The 15384-nt window shown below is 47.7% G+C and overlaps 1 protein-coding gene across 1 annotated transcript in view; it reads right to left on the bottom strand.

Annotated features, from left to right (window-relative positions):
* The window catches only part of SHROOM3 (shroom family member 3), a 65462-nt gene that overhangs the window by 20580 nt on the left and 29498 nt on the right, over positions 1-15384 (bottom strand). The window contains exons 3-5 of the mRNA XM_012650968.1: positions 10445-13655; positions 4304-4377; positions 18-288 (exon numbers count right to left, since the gene is read on the bottom strand). Of these exons, the coding sequence (XP_012506422.1) occupies positions 18-288; positions 4304-4377; positions 10445-13655 (3556 nt within the window). The remainder of the gene's footprint in view (positions 1-17; positions 289-4303; positions 4378-10444; positions 13656-15384) is intronic.

The following is a 15384-nucleotide window of genomic DNA, read 5'->3' on the forward strand; positions in this document are numbered from 1 at the left end:
ACCTCGCGGTCCCCCGCGCCGGGACGCAGGGCGGGGGCGAGAGCGCCGCTTCCGTGGGGCCCTGCAGGAGCGCAGGGCGGAAGAGGCTGTCGCCCCGCCTGACCGTCCCTTGCGGCCCGATCCGCCGCGGCCTGCGAGGGCGGCCTGGAGCTGGGCGTCCTGCTGGCTTGCCTCTGGGGGTCCAGGGTGCCAGGACATTCATCAGGAGCCGAGGAACCCGCCCAGCGTGGGGTGGGACGGTGGGGGAGCGGCGTCTCGTCTCTGCCTCTCTCTGAGCAACTGAGCGACCTGGAGCAGGACACAGACACGAGGGTTAGGGCTCTGAAGGAAGCGGCAGGCGGCGAGCCCACGGTTTTGACACAGATGACAAAAGCAGCTAGCGGAAGAAGGAGCCGTCCCCCGCTGCTCACAGAGAGAACCGAGTTAGAGCACTGCACAGGCGTAGCTCCTGCGGGAACACGTCCCACGGAATGCCTGGGTCGCAGCACTTCCTCCTCTCACCCCGCCCGCGCCGCCCGCCGCCGCCGGCACACTCCAGGCACACGCGCGGCTCCGAGGACAGGCGTCGGGATGTAAAAGGAGACCCGGAGTCCGTTTCCCCACCCCTTTTAGGACTACTTCGGGGAAATAGCTCCAGGCTCCGGGAAAGAAGAACTGCCTCATTCTTTCTCCCCCAGTGTGACCGCACCGTGGAGGTCTGCTTGGCAAGCATTTGCAGGGGCTGCTGAATTTGAAGGTTTTATTTACAACTTTCTTAGTCTCCCAGTGTTTTCATTTCATGAGTTGAAAAATAAAAAGGAGGGGCGAGTCTCACCCGAGGAGCTAATAAGCAGCTACTTCTGGAGAAAGAGATTGACAATAATAAGCAAAAATGGTACACGGTGATTTAAACAACGTCCTCTAGGCGCCACGGAAATAACCCAACAATTCCCAATACTTCGGTTATTGGTTCCAAGGGAAAAGAGGAGAACCTAACAAAGAAAACGGAGTCTGCGGCGCCGCCTGCCATGCAAGAGTTGACGGGAGGCCGGAACCATCTCCCTCCAGCAAACCCACTGTCACTTGTAGCTCCCTGACTGGCCATGTCAGGGACTCTGGAGAGCAGATGGCACTTCTCATTTCACAGACCTGACTCCTCTGCGGGAGCTGGGACTCAGTCCCACATCAGAGCAACAGTGCAGGGCCTGCCACAAACCCACCTAAGTGCCAGGCAAGCACAGGGCAGCATGCGGCAAAGGACCAAATTAGCTCTTCTCGCGCCTTCCTTTCTTCTTTATTACAGATGCAGGGCCTTGAACAAAGGGCCCCCTCTCTCAGGTTCGGCCCCTCCCTCCCATCACACAGACCTGTTTCTTGTCCAGGAGCGTCTCCACACCGCTGCGCCTCTGGGAGGCTTCCAGGGTGGGGCTATCAGAGCCCCGGAGGCAGAAGGTTCTCTGGGGGTGCTCCCCACTTGCCTCCCTTATTCATTCTCATGTCCCCCGCACACAAACGACATTTTTTCTGCTCAGCTGCTCTTCAGAGTGTAGGGCATGAACTACTTTTTTTTCAGAAGTTTTATGGGGTTACAATGTTTGGGTTACATCTGTTGCATTTGCACCACCCAAGTCAGAGCAACAAGCGGGGCAGGAACTACTTTTAAACTCAGCATCCTCTAACTGGACATGGAGGCAACTGCATCTGATGTTTTCATGATTGACTCGGATGCCTTTATTTATTACATCTTGAGGCTTTTAATAAAAGGGGAAAACATCACTAAACCATACAGTAAAATAACACTTATCCTTTAAAGATCCAGCCCAATAAACTTTGATAGGATGTTTTTAGTTTATGTTTGATCCTAGTTTATGTGAACCATACTAAAGTTGTATATTTCTTGAAGATCGTATTTGAGTTAAATGCTTTGTTCGGTTGAGAATGCTTCTCCATGGTGATTGTTTTGTGTTTTTCAGAAATAAGGTTTAGGATAAAAAAAGATCTTGTTCAAGTCCTTTTTATAATAGGATGTGAGAAGCTCACAGTCTGTTGATAAGTATCCAGGAATCCTAATATTCAAAAAGGGATTTTGAGAGCAATTAGTCTCACCTTGTAAAAAAAAAAAAAAAAGCCACATAAAATTTTATCTTAACCATTTTTAATTGTACACTTCAGTAGCGTTAAGTCCATTCACATTGCTGTGAAACAGATCTCCAGAACTTCACACCTTGCAAATCTGAAACTCTATACCCATTCCCCCTCCTCCCATCACACGGTAGGCACCATTTCTCTGTCTCTGTGGATTTCAGTACTCTAAGTACCTCATACAAGTGCAATCCTACAGGATATGTCTTTTTGTGACTGGCTTATCTCACTTAGCATAATGTCTTGTAGCACGTGACAGTTTTCTTCCTTTTTAAGGCTGAATAATATTCCATTGTATGTATATACATTTTGTTTATCCATTCAGCTGTCAGTGGACATCTGGGTTGTTTCTACCTGTTGGCCATTCCGTGCTGCCATAAACATCGGTGTGCAAGTATCTCTTCAAGACCCTGCTTTCGACTCTTTTGGATATATTCTCAGAAGTGGCGTTGCTGGATCATATGGTAGTTCTGTTTTTAAGATTTTGAGGAACTTCCATGCTGTTTTCCATACAGTTGCACCATTTTACATTCCCACTAACAGTGCACAAGGGTTCCAATTTCACTACTTCCTTGCCAACACTGTTATTTTCTGGGTTTTTGGTTGTTTTTTTTTTTTTTTTGATAGTAGCCATCCTAAGGGGTGTGAGGTGACATTTGATTGTGGTTTTGATCTGCATTTCTCTGATGACTAGTGATGTTGACCATCTTTTGATATGCTTGTTGGCCATTTGTCTACCGTCTTCGGAGAAATGTCTTTTCAAGTCCTTTGCCCATTTATCAATAGGGTTACTTGATTTTTTTGTGGTTTAGTCCCACCTCTAACTTCAGAACAATTCTCTTAGCAGTGCTCAGTTTGTTGTTAGTTTTCCCTTGTTTCTAGCTTTTAATTAACGCACCCGCACTAACCTAAGTCCTCAGCCTCACCTTGAATACTTTCTTCCCTTTCACCACAGCTACAGGAGCAAGAGACAACCATGGAAGGCTGCTCTTGGCTATAAAGCAGGTAACTTAATATCCACTTCCTGACCATGTTGGCTGCTTCTCTGTGACAGTATTAGATTGAGTTACTAAGAAGGTGAATGTAGAAAGAGAAACAATGATTGAGTGAAATATAAGAAAAATTAAGGAACTGGCTTGAAAAAGCAGGGAAATATTAGTCATAACAGATTATGGTAGATAGCTCTCTGCTGCGGCATTAAAGCAATATACACGGCATGTGGTTCAAGGGTAACTTTCTTCGGAAATTTCTACTCATTAAGCCCCATGTGAATAGTTCAAAAATTTAAATTCTAAAAAATTGTCCATTACATTTTTCATTTAAGAGATATGATTTTGATAGCAAACTTTTTTTTTTTTTTGAGACAGAGTCTCACTCTGTTGCCCTGGCTAGAGTGCCGTGGCGTCATGCTAGCTCACAGCAACCTCAAACTCCTGGGCTCAAGCGATCCTCCTGCCTCAGCCTCCCGAGTAGCTGGGACTACAGGCATGCACCACCATGCCCGGCTAATTTTTTCTATATATTTTTAGTTGTCCAATTAATTTCTTTCTATTTTTAGTAGAGATGGGGTCTTGCTCTTGCTCAGGCTAGTTTCGAACTCCTGAGCTCAAACAATCCGCCCGCCTCGGCCTCCCAGAGAGCTAGGATTACAGGTGTGAGCCACCGCGCCTGGCCGCAAACTTTTAAAATGACTTTCCTGCTACTATTTATCTCCATGTGCATAAAATTATGATTTTGAACTTTACTTTTCCCCTCAGATGCTTCCTGTGAGTTTGTCTTGCTTTGTGAAGCTGTGGATGACATGCCCCAGCACTCCAGTCACCAGACTCGATCCTCTGCACACAGAGCTGGGAGAGATCGGCCACGCAGAGGGGCCCTGGGCGAAAGCCACAGGACACGCCGAGAAGAGCATCTCTAGTAATCATTCTGGTGGCAAACTTGTTAGAATTCAACCATTTCCTCAACAGCACATGTTCAAAACCTGTTTTGAACAAGTATCATTCTTAGAGAAAAGTCATTTATAAATAAATAAAAAAAAGCTCTCCGTGGCCTACACCAATCTAAAAGGCGCATGACAATATTCAACATTGCAACATAATGTTTCGATGTCTTACAGAAAGGAACAGAAGTAATTTAACTCTAGCAGCAATAGGCAGATGATGTCGTAAACACACACACATACCTGGATCCAGGGCCAGCCAAATAACATGGATCCTTCGTCAGACCAAAGCCATTGTCTTCCCCGAAAAGCACATCCTTGGAACACAAGAAAGGTACAGCATTATTACCAATAAACAGGTGTTCACATTCACCAAGGGGGTGGAGGTTAAAAGGAGAAGCAACACGTATTTACTGGCGACCTACCATCGTCAGGCACCACGGTGGCAATCTTGCATAACCCCACTGCGAGGACAAGGAGATAGGCCCAAGGTAAAAAGGAAAGTGGCAGAGTCAGGATTTGAACTTCAGTCTGTCTTATCAGCTGCCTCCCCTAACAAGGATGTTTCCTAAGTCTCATGACAGTTATCTCCAGAGTTCAAAATAGACACTATCCTTGAAATACGATAACCACAGTGAATTCAATGGGCCAAGCTTTTGAAACAGCAATAGGGAAATACGGGAGATGACAGGAAAAGGATAGTTGACCGAATTTCTCAAATGTTCTATTTAGAGAAAATATGAATCTGGTTTGTAATCAGGTTGCAATAAATTCTCTCTGGGAAAAATTTCACCCACATGTGGTAATAACTCTGGTGACTTTTCATTAGTAGTTTTTGATTTTGTTTTAATAAGGGTAAATATTGGTGTCCTGAAAGGGTCATTGGTCAGTTTTTTTTTTAATACAACTTCTAAAAATTTTCTTTCCTTTTTTTTAGTGGGGAGGGAGTCTCTTACTATGTTGTCCAGTCTGACCGGCCTTAAGTGGTCCTTGACCTCAGTTTCCCAAGTAGTAGACTACAGGCAGGTGCCACCGAACCTGGCTCATAGGTCAGTTTTTGATGGCCTAAAATCTGGCCCATGTGATCAGGTCCATGAGGAAAATGATGATGTTGCTACTGATGATAATATACTCAACTCTCAATTATTTATGATAATACAAGTAGAAAACAAATATTAAATCCATATGTAATCCCTAAACTTAGTTTCAGTAATTTTACTTCACCATTTACGCCATCCAAAGGGCAATTTCTTTTCATTCCCTCATTTTTTATATTTTTTGGCCCGTCGGTGGTAGGAGTGCTACTAAGCAGCAGAGAGAGTGAAAGGTGGTCGCGGGCAGAAGAAACAAACACCGGACATAATGAGTAACTGCAGCTGCCCCTTCCTGGTGTACACTGTGTGCCAGGCACCGTGCTACGTACCTTGCAACCCACAAATTATGTGCCTGGAACATAGGCATTTGCATTTCTTTTGTAATTTAGTCTTCATAACAATGGGGGGGGTTATGTAACTGCAGCTTAGTGAGGTTACGTATCTTGTCCACAGTTAAGTAAGTGGAGAAGGTAAGATTAAAGCCCTGATCTCTTCAAAGCCCAAGATCTTTCCATGGAATCTTAATAAGCTGAATGGTAGCTGGGCTGGAAGCAACCAACTTGAATGGCTGGAGAAAAATGAGTTCCATGTGTTCTGATTTACACAAATATCACTGTAGGGAATGGGAATTCCTGCTCTCCATGAAACCTTATGGGTTCTTGGTCTTTCTCCACTACCTTTCCCTCTGTTGACATGAATGTGCCATGTTGCCAATAATTAACTAGAAAAGCCAATGCCCTGTTCGAGCTCCTAACACAGTAAAGTATAAATATACTTCACATTCTATTACATCCTTTGCATTGCAGTTTGAGAATGAATCTAACTTCTAATATTCACATGATTTAGCCCCTGAAATGTCAAGCTTAAATTGATATTTATGTGTGTGTTAATAAAATAAAGGAAATTAGATCCAGTAATAAGCTACTGAGAGAATTCTCTAAATCTCCTGTCAATCAAAACTCCATTTGGACAGAAGGAAAATAACTTTCCAACCTGGAAGAAGCCCAAGGAAGATAAATTCCTAGTGTATTTTCTTGCTTTAATATGGGCATATATTCACTGTCAAAGACTTTCTATAAACTGGTAAGAAGTTAAAGTACTTATGGCAATATAGAAAAAACAGTGGCTATGGGAGAAATACTAGGCATAGAATTACACTAACTTCTTAAACATCTAATTTACTTTTGTTAATTATCTCAAAACTGACTTAAAACACCAGTTCTTTGAGCAGAGTTAATACTGTAAACCTAAAAACCGATTGAATCCCAATCCTCACTCTTGTTTTGGGTTCCAAGTTAGATATCGTAATATCTCTGTGACTGATGAAATATGAAGACAACACTATGCACCTATTTTAGAATATTAGTTGCAAGTATCTACTAAAATTGGAAAATCTATAAAAAATCTTATATGATTTAAATGTAAATATAGCCATGTGTTGCTGAACAACAGGGATGCACTCTATGAAATATGTTGTTGTGTTGTTCTTTAGGTGATTTTATCCTTGTGTGAAAATCACGGAGTGCGCTTACACAAACCTAGATGCTATAGCCCACTGCACCCCAAGGCTATGTGATACAGCCTATTGCTCCTAGGCTACAAATCTGTACAGCATGTTCCTGTACTGAATACTGTAAGTATTTGTGTGTCTAAACATAGAAAGAGTAGAGTAAAAATAAGGTATTCTAATCTTATGGGACCAACATTATATGTGTGGTCCATCTTTGATTGGTATGTGGCATGACTAAAAGAGCAATTGATAAATGAAATCAATTTATTGGCTGATATTTTCAGATATAAGATGTTTAACTCTTGCCTCCCTCTCCCCACCCCAGCGTCTTTGTATTCAAGGAGACAGTGCGGTATAGTGACTTAAGGACTCTGGAGTCAGACAGTATGGGGTCAAAACATCGTTCCCTATCATCTTGGGCAAATTTCGTACCCTCTCTGTACTTCATATCCCTCTTCTGTACCATGGACATAACACTAGTATCTACCTCATTGCATAGATGTAAGGCCTGATTTTACACGTATAAAACACTTAGTATAATAACTGACACATATGAAAAATTTGATTATTATTAGCTGTTTGTAACTTCACATTTTGTATAACATGGATTCTGTTACTTTTACCTAAGCTTGAATGAGTGCTTGTTGAGAAGTACTAAAAAGGATTTACAAGCTGCATCCCACAGAATTAAGCCTATATCCAATATCATGGTTCTGTGCATTGAGCAATTTCCTCATCAGTTAAATAATGTTTGTCACACCATCTCAAAATACAGCGGGAACCAGAGAAGCCTCTAAGTTGGCATCTGGGGAAAAAAAAAAATCACCACCAGGATTCTTATTTCTCCAAAGGGTTTCCTATAGGCTCTGCTATAGTTTAGATCTATGCAATGAACAGGTGTGAATTTCCGTCTCTAAGGCAGAGATGTTTGGATATTTTTCCACGGCTCTGCAAGCCCCACCTGCTTTTACAAGGTCACGTTTTTCAAGGTCTCACAGCAAGTAAGTGGAAACAGGCGAGAGTCTGATGTGCACTTAAGCTCCATCACTAACATGTATTTGTTCTGCAATGAAAATGAATTATGAAAATGAATTAAAGGAGAGAAAATGGGAGGCTGCATGTTTCGGAGAGGATCTCAGGCTGGCTAAGGAGAGGAGGCTCTGTCCTGCCAAGTGTCTGAGCAGGTCTCAGGCCACAAGTGGCTCAAAATGGCAGCCTCTGCAGCCATCATGTCAGGCCAGAGAAGGATCAGCTGCCATACACAGAGGAACTGACCCTGTTTTGGGAGGCAGAAAGTGTCCTCGCTGATGGAATTTTGAAAAGGAGCTAACTCTTTGTTAAAAAAAACGTGTAAAATCCCACTCTCTCCGCATGTGAATGGCAGAAGCAGGCAGCATTTGTTGGAGATGTCAACAACTAAGCCAGGAGCAGAACAGACTCCACATTTTGGTTTTAACTCAGGCAGAGTCTCTGTGAGGTTACTTGTTGGAATTCTCTAAAGCGAGGATGAGAAAAACTTCTTTATTAATAAACCTTCGCAAAAGCTTAATGATAGAGTTTTTGGAATTTGTTCAAATAAGAAAAAACAGAATATAATGTCTGGAAATAATAATCACAATAGTTACGTGATGAGATTAACTTTGTTTTTAACTAGTTTTAACTACAAATAAGGTAGATGACAAGAGGATGCAAGGAGCAGACCTTGCCATGGGCCACTTTTCTAGTCAGATCAGGCCTGGTGGCGGGGCGGGGAAGGAAGCTCAAGAACACAGTGGCGCACTGACAATGTAGGGGACGATGGCCTATTTTCAGAATCTGTCGGACCAAAGCAACACAAAAGAAGTATTTCATTTTGAAATATTTTCCCCTCTGGCTTCATATTCCCCAAATTAAATAATATTTGGTATTCCTTTTATGAAAAGGGTGCTTAAGTACTACTATTCTGTATTCAGTTATTTTCCTAAAATGTTTTCCAAATAATATAAAGGAACTGGGATTTGAAAGAATTTCTTCACTTCTTTACAGCACCAATGTTTTAGCTCTATTTCCCAATTAACCGGGCTTGAGAAATCTTTGGGAAAGGAAAAATAACATTTCTAGCCATCTAACCAATTCCCTAAGACAAAGTAACAACACCTAACAGGGAATAAAATAGATGATTTGGTTTTCACATAAGCATTTCTATTTTCTTTAGAATACAGGGAGAGAAATGAAGAAAATAGACTGCTATGCGGTAAGCTACTGAAGTCCATCTAACTAGCTGAAATTGTGCACTACATATATGGATTTTAAATGAGTTTTAGTGGTAGGATAAGGATTGGGACTTAGCTCTGTTCTTTATTCTGAAGGGAGGGAAATGGCTATTGAAGCCTTATGGAGAAATGCCTCTAGATTGTGTGTGTGTGTGTGTGTGTGTGTGTGTGTTTATACCAGCGAGAACACATTGCTGGGCAATTCTAAACAGAAAACATCTGGGAGGGTGCAGTGTTTTCTCTCAGAAGGCTGCGTCTGTGTTTCAAAAACAGTGCAGCAAACTTCCCAGCCCGTAGCTGCTGAATCTTTCTATGTCTGAACTGGTTTCCTCTGATCAATGCCTCCTTCCACACCCACCCCAGGCCCCTGTCATCTGGCCCTTGCTTTACAGTCTTCAAAGAAGCTCACCTCAAGATCACTCCCCTCCTATAGCACGTTACATATCACCATCCCCCAAAGCATTAACTAGTTGTGCTCATTATATATAAATTCATATTTTTTGTTTAATTGTGAATCCCAGAAAGGGATGAACCATGTTTTCTTCCTTTTAATCCTGTAATGCAGTGTTTTTCATACAACATATGTGCTACAAATGCTTGCTGAATGGCTGACTTCCCCGCAGGGGAAGATGGCAGAATCTGAGCAGGGGCAAAGGAGGGGTGTTCTTTCTCCCCTGTGCTAACACGGATGTGAATTCCTAAGGTCTTCTCAGGTGGGAAGCAAACCATGAGGCAGGCCACTGATCTCCAGTGGAAGTGGAGCCTGAGGATAGGCTAAGAATTTGTTAGGGGAATTAACAGACTCCTAGCAGAACACTCAGCTTCTATTCCTAGCTCTGCTTGAAATTTCCCATGGAAAGCACTTCATAATCTTTGCATAGTTTGCAACCTGTATTAGAAAATCCTTTTGTGTGAGATTTTGAAAGTCTCTGATTTTCCTACCTCACCAGGATAGTGCACAGAAAGAGCTCAGATGGGAGTCAGAGAGACACAGATTTGATATGAGTAATAAACTCTACTGCATAGGGTTATTGTGAGGATTAAATGCAATAATAAATGTAAAGCATATTTAGCTAGGGCCAGGAACTCAATAACCAATGATCACCAATGTCGCTCATTCTACTTATTCTGTAGATGCAAAGTCCAACAGAAATAGAGAGGATGCGAAACTAAAATCTTTAAAATACTCAGACACAGTCTCTATTCCATGAAAAAAAAAACAAAAACCAAAAACGGTAATATTACCCTAACCTTGCATTCTTGCACTGAGAGGTGGGTGACTTCCTAAAATGGGGTTAAAAAGACGTCTATGTAAAGTCGTATAAGATATCTACATAACAATATAGATTATATATAATCTCAGTAGGGTCACTGAGAAAGAAATCAACTCCTGAAAACAAATGCTACTTTTCTGCATTTGCAAGGAAAACTGAACGGGGCTGGGGTGCAGGGGGAGATAGGGGAGACCCACTAAAGCTTCCAGGGCCAAAGAGACAGGCCTAGGCCAGGACCTGCTGCTCACACATACCTGGCGCTTCTTGTCTGCGGTGGGCGATGACCTGGACCTCACGTGGACAGGGACCGCCAGGACGTCCGAGCGCTCCAACAGGTCCTCAGCTGACACGGACTTCCCGGCCCTCCTGGCTGCGGCCCCCCAGGAGGACAGCTCCCCAGGGCTCCCTTCCACCCTCTGGGCGCCTCTTGGCCCATGAGCTCCACCGAGCATCTCCCTCGGGGCGTGGGGGTCCCAGCGTCGGCGCTCCCCGAGGCGGCCTCCTGCGAAAGAGCTGCTGCGATCTCGGGGAGCCCGCCAGGTTTCGGAGACTGCGGCGGGCCGGAGGGCAGCGTCCCTGCGCAGCTGCAGGCTCGGCTCCCGCAGCGAGCTCAGGCTGGAGGCCGAGGCGAGGCCGGGGCCTTCGGGCGCCGCGGGGCCGGGCTGGAGGAAGGTGCTCTGGGCGCGCTCCCGCAGCCCGGGCTCCTGCAGGCTGCAGCCGGCGGCGGAGGCCGGCCGCTGGCCGGTCTTGCGGTGGACGTAGGCGGCCAGCGCGCTCTGCTGGAACTGCCTCAGCTCGGGCCCCGACAGCGCGAGCGCCGCGCAGGCCCTGCCGTCGCGCTCCAAGACGCGGCGCCGGTCGGTCGCGGCGCCCTCCGGGGAGCGCGGCCCCAGCCTCTGCGGGCCCAGGGGTGCCGGCTCGGCCTCCTCCGAGACCCCCACCTCGTTCATCTTCTCGGGCTCCGAGTAGGAGCGCTTCTTCTGCTCGGGGGTCAGGCGCCGGCGCGCCCCTCTCCGGGAGGCGGAAGACGCGGGCCCGGCCGGGCCACTGGCAGTCGGGGTCACGCTGTGCCGCTCCCGCGGCGTGTGCGGGGAGGCCGAGGCCGGTGCCTCTGGACTCCGCAGCCCCACGTGGGCCGAGGAGGGCCGAGGCCGCCAGGGCCTCGACGCCGCGGGCGCCCCCAGCTCCAGGTCTCGGCGCCTAAAAGAGGTGGCCCCCAGGACGCGGGACTGCGCGTCCTTGATGCTGTTGCGGTAGGCGCGGCTGAAGGGGGCATCCTGTAGGGGCGACTCGGGCGTGCCAGGCCTGTCGTCGGGCCACTCGGCCTCCTCTTCGGCCTCGCCGAAGAGCTGAAAGGTGCTCTGGCTGCGGAGGAGGCGAGTGTCCGGCCTTCGGGGCTCACTGCCTCGGAGTGGGGCGCCAAGGCCGCCGTCCGCAGCCCTGCTCCGCTGCTGGCCGCATGGCTGCCAGGAAACCTCTTCCAACTTTGGCTCCCCATTTTTGAAGTGCTGCTGCCCACTGTCTAGGGGTTCAGCTGACTTGGAGAAACAGATATTGGCTTTTGTCTCCTCCAAATCATTTCCAGGCATTTTGGAAGTTGGGGCCGCCCTACTGGGCCTAGAGTTCTGGCTGTAACTGGAGCCGCCCACACCTGGGGGTCTCTGGCTCCCTTGCTCCCGCTGCTCGATCTCGGAAACCTTCTCCAGCACCGAGCAGTGGGGCCTCCTGTTCTGAAAGCCCTGCAGGGCCGAGGCGCTGCCGGAGCTGAGGCCCCTCCAGCCCAGACTGGATGTCTGCTGGTGTGGTGGGGTGGACGGCTCTTCATACCTCGGGTCTGAACCGTGGGAAGAGGCTGAGGCACTGGCTCTCCCCTCCGGGGCTGGGTAGGAAACCAGCCGGTCCAGATGGCTCCGGTGGTCAAGAACGGCTTTCCTTCCAGGGTCCCCGGCCTTGGCGCTGGCTGCACAGGTGGGCCTGCCCCCAGTGTAACCCTCCTGGGCTCCGCCTCCCAGCTCCAAGCTGCTCTGCTGCCTCAGACTCTCAGGAATGTTCTGGAGGGATGAGAAGGCTGACTTGGTCTTGCCGAAGTAGCTTGCCAGGCTCTGGCCTAGGCCTTCTCTGTGCAGCCTCCGCGGGAGGTTGGCATTGTGGTCTTCCTGGAAATCATCCTCACAGGGCTCCGAGAGCCTGGAAGATCTCTTGTCTTCACCCACTTGCCAGGCCTGAGCCTGAGGGGATTTGAGGCCGTGGTGATTAGAACACGGTTTGTTGCTGTGGGTGCTCTTTCTCTCACTAGGTTGTGGGCTGTTGCCTTGGGGAGGTGTGAGATGTCTCTTCAGGGAGGTAGCCTCCTCGTTTTCAGGCACTGAAGAAAAATGAACTTTGGAGGGGACACACTTGGCTATAGTTCCTGGTTTCCTCTCCACTGGGGACAGTAAGTCATGTTCTACAGGCTGGTGGAAGGCAAACCCAGGCCTGCTAGACCCATTTTGGTTCCCATTCTCATCCAAGGTAGCCATCATGTTGCAAGCTCGCCGAGGGGCTATGTATCCACTCTCCTTGGCCAGTGCAGGATAGACCGTCCCGTTACTACTCACGGAAGGCTGAGGTACCTGGGCAAAGTGTGGCTCCAGGGAAGGTACAGGGTAGATGCCAGTCGGCAGCAGAGGTTGGCCAGGTTGGGCCTTCTGGGTGTAATTATGCTTGGGCTTCACCGGGGGGCTGCTCTCCGGACTGCCCTCTGGTACGGTGTGCAGCTGTTCCTCTGCGAACGGAGACTTCAGGGAGCCTGACGAGTTCGCCTGAGGCCGGCAGAAGCGTTTCTGATCAAGGCTAGACCAGGAGCTGGGCCGCTCACGGTGCCGAAAGGCCGCGTAACTGTCACTCCGAGCAGGAGGCAAGGGCGCACCCACTTTAGGAGGCAGGCTGTCAGTGGCGGTCTCCAGGGGACTGGGGCACTGCTGGCTCCAGGATGGTGGTGGCACTCCCTTGCCCCGAGGAACAGTATACCATTTATCGCAGCCCTGCCCACCTGCGGATGCCTGGGCCGCCCTACCTGGAAGAAGCAGGGCTGACGAGTTCACCTCATACTCTGCCGAGACGCCCCTCCTGGTGTCGTAGACCGTCTTGACATAGCGAATGTCTGCCTGCCTCATCCCTTCTAGCAGCCCACCTCGAGCAGAAGTAGCGTCCATGGAGCCTGAACGTTCCCGGCCAGAGATGCCAGGGGGTGGATACTCTAGGATGCTAGAACTGGTGGAGAAAGAGCTGTACGCAGAGTCTCTCTTGTTATGGAAGTGGCCGAGCTGGTCAATGCTGCTGGTGGACTTGGCGGGGGAAAGAAGATGGCAGGGCGGGTAGGCGCCGCTGGGCTCCAGGCTCTCCATACTCCCCTGGGAGCTGCACTGGTCAGGGCTCCGCCTTAGATAAGCATGGCCGTAACTGGAGAGGTCGCTTGTAGAGGAGCTGGAAGGGAGGGAGACAAAGCAGTCAGCACCACTGAGCTGTCGTTGTTTAGCAGGCGTACGGCACAGGGCCCAGCCCGTAAACGTGCTCTTGTGCAAGATGTTGGGTTTTGGAAGGGTGGGTAGAACGAGCCATATTTGGGCCTTGCTCGGCTTCCCTGCAGGTCGTCACTAGAGTAACTGCCCGACACTCTAACCTATGCCTCTAATGAATCACAGGCTTACAAGAAGAGGAACGGGGAGGACAGAGGAAGCCACGTGGCCTTTGGGCACAGGCAACACATCGATGTGATTTGCTACGTGCTAGAAATGACATTCTGCATGTGCCAAGAAATGAGAGAGGTGGGGCAGAAAAGACGACTAGAAGAGGAGGAAGAGGGATGGAGACTGAAATTCTGTGTCTGTTGGGGGTGTTTGCAGGAAGAGGAGAAAAGCTTAGTAAGAGAACGGGCACGGGGACGGGTGAGGGAGACTGTGTGTGCACATGTGTATGTGTTTCGTTTATCTCTTTCCTTTTTATGGACTTGAAGGCTGCACCCTGGCGACCTTCCTGGAATCTCAACTGTGCTGGAGACTGTTTGTTTGTGGTGAGAGAGCTAAACACAAAACCGAATGAGAGAAACAGAGAGAGCAACTAGAAAGAGGGAGGGAGAAGGAAGCTTTATAAGAAGTCTTAGTTATGGGTGGCTCTTGGGTGCCAGGATTCCATCACCTATGGACGACTTCCCAAAGCCCGAGCAAAGCCTCCTTGTACGTTAGGAGGGTAAGAGCTTCTCACTGACAAGCTCCTCCAGGTGGTTTTCAGAGCCTGGCTAGAAAAGGGGGAAAACTTTCTCAATCCTGGCAATGCATACCCCAGAAATTTGCCTCAAAGCAAAATTACTTAAAATTAGCTTTAATTATATAAACTCAAACTATACTTCAAAAAAGAACTCTTAAAACTCAACAAAATAAGCCAAAGACATTAGCAGACACCTCACTAAAGAAGATATGCAGACAGCAAATAAGCACATGAAAAGACTGCCATAAGTCATTTGTCAATTACAAATTAAAACAAGATACACCAATCAGAATGGCCAAAATGCAGAACACTGACAACACCGAGTGCTGGTGAGGATGTGGAGCAACAGGAACTCTCGCTTATTGCAGGTGGTGATGCGAAACGGTACGGCCACTTTAAAAAGACAGTTTGGCAGTTTCTTACAAAACCAAACATACTGTGACCATATGATGCAGTGATCACACCCCTTGGTATTTACCCAGAGGAGCTAAAAACTTATGTCTACACAAAAACCTGCACATGGGCGTTTACAGCAGCTGGACTCATCATTGTTGAAACATGAGAGCAACCAAGATGTCCTGCGGTCGGGGAATAAACAAACTGCGGTACATCCAGACAATGGAATGTTACTCAGCACGAAAAAGAAACATGCTATCGAGCCATGAAAAGAACACAGGAAACTTAGATGCACATCGCTGAGTGAGAGAAGCCAGTCTGAAAGGCTACACACTGTATGATTCTGACTGTATGACACCCTGGAAAGACAAAACTACACAGACAACAGGAAGATCAGTGGCTGCCGGGCTTGGGGACAGAGAGATGAACAGGTGGAGCACGGAGGACTTTCAGGGCAGGGAAACTACTGTGTGTGATACTCTAATGGTGGACACGCGTCACTGTAAATTTGTCCAAACCCAGAGAACGTACAACAGTGAACCCTGATGTAAGC

Source organism: Propithecus coquereli, unplaced genomic scaffold (assembly GCF_000956105.1).
Source record: "Propithecus coquereli isolate 6110/MARCELLA unplaced genomic scaffold, Pcoq_1.0 Scaffold343, whole genome shotgun sequence".
NCBI lineage: Eukaryota > Metazoa > Chordata > Mammalia > Primates > Indriidae > Propithecus > Propithecus coquereli.